General features: G+C 36.5%; 1 protein-coding gene across 2 annotated transcripts in view; it reads left to right on the forward strand.

The window, feature by feature from the left end:
* LOC108767993 (semaphorin-1A) overlaps positions 1–5,578 on the forward strand; it is a 234,830-nt gene extending 229,252 nt beyond the window's left edge. The window contains exons 13-16 of one of the 2 annotated variants that reach the window (XM_018518170.1): positions 232–516; positions 2,368–2,505; positions 3,454–3,749; positions 3,810–5,578. In XM_018518170.1, the coding sequence (XP_018373672.1) occupies positions 232–516; positions 2,368–2,505; positions 3,454–3,749; positions 3,810–4,529 (1,439 nt within the window). In that variant the 3' untranslated portion in view covers positions 4,530–5,578. Of the gene's footprint in view, positions 1–231; positions 517–2,367; positions 2,506–3,453 lie in introns of both variants that reach the window. The other variant, XM_018518169.1, reaches the window with a different exon arrangement.
* Positions 5,579–6,037: the final 459 nt, after the last annotated feature.

The following is a 6,037-nucleotide window of genomic DNA, read 5'->3' on the forward strand; positions in this document are numbered from 1 at the left end:
ATTTGGCGTTAATAAATTGATCGAAATTTTTTAGAAAATAAATAATAATCGAAAGTATTTATAACTTTTAAAAAATTTATTTTCATATATATTTATTTATTAAAATTTGATTTATTAATTTATTTTTTAAACAAGTAAGAAACTAAAATAAAAATTAAAACATATTTTATGCGATTTTGTAACGCATAGCACATTTCATATTATTTTATATCGTGCAATTCTTTATTGCAGGTCAAGCGGTCAAAGATCTTCTGGTAGTTCATCTAGCTGGCGAAGCAAGTAAACTGGTGGTGTTTGCGGACTCTGAGATCCGCGCAGTTCCCTTACATCATTGTGACTCACCTGCTGCGGCTACTTGCAGATCTTGCGTCGCCTTACAAGATCCTCATTGCGCCTGGGATGCAACCGCGAACCTCTGCGTGGCGGTACTGACGAAACTCCACGACAACGACGCCGACAAGACACTGTTTCAAGATATCCCGACCGGTAGACATAGAAGCTGCGGGCATGAGCCAGGTACTGTCTTTGATGTAGACTATATTGTAATTGTTATCGGGATTATTCCCGGAAATGTGTGAATATATGTATAATATATTATGGTATACCGCTATCTCTCTCTCTCTCTCTCTCTCTCTCTCTCTCTCTCTCTCTCTCTCACTGATTGCTTGTTTAATAATTTTATGACTTGATCCTCTCTTTCATTTTATTTTTTATTTTAACTTCCTTGTGCTACGACGAATACAAAGTTGTACAAGTTGGTCGAATAATATAAATTTTTCGAACTTGAAACTCAGATGTTTTTACTTCTGTCTGAATATTTCGAGAGCACGCAGTTTACTCAAATTTATTTTTGATTATTGGTTTAGGACAAGTAACAAAGTTGTGCTTTTTATACGTTATATACGAATTCAACGTACGGATTTTACAAAGTTTCGAAATTTTTCGAAAAGTTTTCTGTGCAACTTTTGATATATCGTAGTCTATTTAACCTTGTATTTTCAACGCGAACAATTAATTTTGTTCCTCAGCATGCAATACTCATTCCTGCGAAAAGAGGATCATAAAATTATAAAGTAGGAAATTAAAAACTTAAATAGAAAATGAATAAAATAGGTAATCTTTTTGAAATTCACAAAACTTTCTTAAAAACTCTTCTACTAAGTGTATTTATTCTAATTACACTTCCTCCACTTTGTTCACACTTCCTCCACTTTGTTCACACTTCCTCTTTCCTATAAGCTTGAATATATGTATAGCTATTTTAAAACGTAAAAAATAGAAGATAGACAACTCAATATAAAACCTAATATGTAACAATCAAGATATGTGGTCATTTTTTTGTGGACACGCTTTTTCGTCTAATACGCTGCTAAAGAATACATGGACAATAAATTTTTTGGGACAACTTTTTGTAACTCCTAGCAAACATCAAACTGCTTCACATCTGACTTTTTCTTGTTTTGATTTTACATGTAATTTTATTTAAAAAATCAGAAAAAAGGATTGAAAAAAAATTTATTGGAAGATAGCGTTTATCATAAAAAGAACAAAGCTGAAAGTATAAATATTTATAATAATATATCCAAAATATCTATATAAAATTTGAATAAAAAAAAAATTCAAAAGTATATGTACGCTATATGTACATATATGTCAGATCTGAAACAATCAAATAATATTTTTCGCATGTTCAACTATGCTAAGAATACTGTTCGCACGGCTAACACAGCTCATGATCAGCTATTTCATAATATACATATCTATTCATGCGCTAGGTGTTATGTATATTTTCGCATCGTTTCCAGGTCGGGCGCATCAGATATTAATGATGGTTAATGTACATCATGACTTCGACTGTTTGAAACTGTATTTGAAATTGAAGTTTAGAAATTGCAAATATTTTACATGAAAAGTTAAAAAGCAGCTATTAAATTAATCCAGAAGAAAAATAGATTTTAAATATTTCACTTCACAGTCATGATGTACGAATGTCTAAATGTCATATTTAGGGCTACAGTCCACTTGATGTTACAAATGCTTCGAAACATTTTTTGATTGGTCAGTTAGTAAAATTCTCTCTCTTTCTTCCGATTGATCAATCAAAAATTTCGAAACATTTGTAGTGTCAAATGGACCGCACCCTAGTAGTATAGTAATAGTAGTAAAATGAGCGGGTAGAATAGAAATTAATGGTCGCGTAACCATCTATAAAGTCTTTTTGTCATAAATGTGATATCTAAATCTAAATCTGTAAATGTCGAGCGTGAAGGCATACATGGTATCTAATGTACGCTGCAATAACTATGCGAAATCATTTTATACGTAATCATCTGTCGTCTGTCATCATATTAGTAAATGTTACTCCAGAGGTAACGAAGTCCGTCCAACCAGCAGTGGCGCGCGAAATTGGGCGCGAAGAGTCCGATGGGGAGAATGAAATCATCATCGAATTGGATCGGGAAAATCAGTACGGTCGTACACAGCCAAGGGCTAATGAGCCTCAAGGTAACCAACATCACCACATCACACTGATATAGTTCAGTTACCTACAGTGTTCGAAAATCCCTCTCATAGTATACGATCCCGCTTTAACTGATTCTCCTGTCATGGTATTTTGTTTTCCGAAGCGGACTTATTTTTGTGTTTGCAACTAATGTCTTATTGGTATGCTAACAGAATGATTCATTATTGATGATTTAACTGAGAAAAGAAATATCAATATAATTTTTCTTTTTCTTTATATGTAGCTTTGGTTTTTTTTTTAAGAAAAAAACAAGGTTAGAAAAAGTGAAACAATATCTTTTCTATATATTTTAAGATTACATAATTTTTACATTATCGATTAATTTGTTTTAATTATGATTTTCTGTTCTTCTCTCTTTTTCTCTATTTACTAAAATAAAAATATGGTTTTAATATTTTACAAAAGCGTTATTCGACAGTCGTAATTATTTTCTATTTGATTATTTTATTGTTTTAAATGCAATTAATTTTTTATAGCAACTATAAAAAACACGTTGAACCATTTATGTTGCAATGTAGTTAAAAATTGTTTAATTGAAATTTTTTAATAAAAACGATATCACTTATTTATACTATAACTGTTATGTAGGTATATTTTTCGATTTTTTAAATCGATTTTCTTGAGAACGAAGCATTGTATAAAGAAATTTTATTCAGTATTTGAATATGTAGAATTAGCATCTTTTTTTCTTGATTATATTAGCAAAATACTTAATTTTGCTTCTAACGAAACATTCTGTCACATTTATTGTACGGGTGATGTTTACAAAGATTAACTATGTTTTTATTGTTTGTATTATTATTCATTTTTCTTATTCGCTTTAATTTTTCCCTTCCGTTCCGAACACTAGAGACAAAACGCGCGAGCAGTTTTCGCAAAAGACAATCCTAATATTTAGTGTTCTTCAATTTGTTGCATTCTGATTACAGGCGTGACCGTAACACCGGTAGTATATTCTGCCCAAACATTAACGGGTGCGCTAATAGGGACCTGTTTCTGTTCTCTGGTGGCTGGTTTCGCCTTTGGTTTCTGGTTCTCTCAGAGATTACGCGGATCGTCATACCCAGAACCCTCCGAGCAACGACAACAACTCAATCGACTAACAGAGAGCTCGGAGTCGCCTGGATTCAACAACAAGTCCATCAATCTCGTGCTGAATGTGCCGCCCAAGAATCCGAATGGCAAGAACGCGAATTCGTCCGCGGAAAACAAGCCAGTACAAAAGGTGAAGAAAACGTACATATGATACAGAAGGCGACACAGAGCCGTTTGAGGCTTGCCACAGGACCCCACGGGTTCTGGCGCATCTTCCACCTCCTCTTCCTCCGACCTCGCGGAATCGGATGAGCGCAACGACGAGGACGGCGACGACGACGAGGACGACGACGGAACGACGCCCACAAGCCTCACCACCGGTATCGCCACGGATCATACTAACAACACGCATAAGCCGGACGAGGATCACTACGAGGATCATTATGAGAGTATCGGGAATGATGAGGTCTGCACACTCGAATACTTCGATGGTTACGATACGCAGCAACGATCCGCAGAGGCTCAGAGATGTAGTCAGTACCATCAGTCCGAGTCCGACTGCGTCGAGACGACATTGATGAACGCGCCGACGTGCGAAGAATCCGGCGGCAGCGACAGTGCAAACAGTTTTGACGATCTCTGTGGGCGACATCCTACCATCGAAAATGATCTATTCGATCGGCACGGTGTGACGAGCAACGCGAGGGATCATTATATGGTGCCCACCCGAAGTCCCCGTGAACTTAACGAGAAAATCCTATCGCTCTTTAATCCGCAATTCCTGCCAAACTTCAACAACATGGTCACGTACATGGCCGCGCATAGTCCGCCACCGCGATCTCAATCCATGGCCCAATACAGCAGGGAGGACGACAATTTCCTTCTTAGGGACAGGAACTATCGTAAACGCGACGATACGAACTCAGTGTGTTTTCGACGAGGACTTACTCACGAAGCGCCGCGAGAGTGACAGTACTTTCGCATCAGCGGACGAAGCGATTCGCTCTCTGTTTATGATTTGATTACGAGTATAACATCTAGCAACGTGACTTTGTGCATCTGAGATATTAGCAGTGCTAAAAGTGAGAAACTGTATGTATCTTCTACAACATTACGAAGAAGAGCCGGGAATTATTATGGATATGGTACTACGTGCAGCGAAACCCCTCTCCCCCTTTTCCCGTAGCTTCATAATGAACACGTGGCTGAAAGTTACGTCGGAAAATACTATCGTGATCACATAGCGACACGTAAATGTCGACGGCGAATAGTCTCGTGATAAGCCCAGGATCTACTTTTTTATAGTATTTTCAAGCTTTGCCAAGTATCGTCCGTCGCGCGATTCCACACTCGCAACTACCGTGGAATCATTCTGTATAGGATTCAATTTGAAGTCTTTTTCTTTTTTTCGTCTCGATAATAATAATAGAAAAAGTCAAATGTAAGGGAAAGCATATGCCGACAACAACGACGACGAAGATTGAATCGTAGTAATGTAATGTGATACCATATGAGGACTGTGTTCGTAGCAGTGGCCTGTTAGGTGCTTAGACTGATGCAAGATAAAACGAAAAACACTCTGTAGAGACATTTAAGCATTCGCGCGAAAGACGAGGCGTGCCTTCCGTGTATTAATTGTTGGCAGATCTTGATCTATAACAGGAACGGAGTGTTAATATGGCCGGTATAGATTCGGGCAAGTGCCTCATTTATGCGTTTTGTTTAAGATATTCAATAGAACGGAACGAAGTATAGAAGGAAAGAGAAAAGAAAGAGAAAGAGAGAGATCTAAGTAAGACTAATTTGAATATCATTGTGCACTTATTGCCGTGCTGTGAGTACTGGTAATGGCGGGGAATACGAACGAGAGTATGTTTATCAATAACTTAGCTCTCGCGGGCATATATAACGGCAACAGTATATAGTTTCTTCGAGGAATATACATGTTAAAAATGCTATGATAGTGCAAAAATTTACATAAAGTTACATAAAGTTGCGGCAAAAAGAAAATTGGAAAAAGAACGAAACGTACATAATTATATATGTATATATATATATATATATATTTACGACTGTATCAGTAATTTGCTAGGTGATATATGTATAGTAAATTCAAGCAAGACTTGCAAAGTTTTTCTCAGCTATTTTGGCTATCTGAAAACTTAACGAAATGTCATGTCATATTAAACAAATTTTAAATTTATTATTTTTATTCTATTTTTTTAATCTATTTAAAATCTATTTAATCTATTAAAAAATTAATTTGAATTTTATATTTTTGTTAATGCAATATTAATTGCGTACGATGTTTATGAGTAGAGCGCGAGCGTGGCATGGCAGACAGCGCACTGGCTTATCATGCCAGAGATCCCGGGTTCGATCCCGGTAGGAACCAAAATATTTACGCTCGTGTCTCCTCTCGGAAAAGGCCGGCAACCTCTCGAGAGTGTTCGTGCCTAGAGAAACACCTCTCGAAAA

Source organism: Trachymyrmex cornetzi, unplaced genomic scaffold, assembly GCF_001594075.2.
Source record: "Trachymyrmex cornetzi isolate Tcor2-1 unplaced genomic scaffold, Tcor1.1 scaffold745, whole genome shotgun sequence".
Lineage (NCBI taxonomy): Eukaryota > Metazoa > Arthropoda > Insecta > Hymenoptera > Formicidae > Trachymyrmex > Trachymyrmex cornetzi.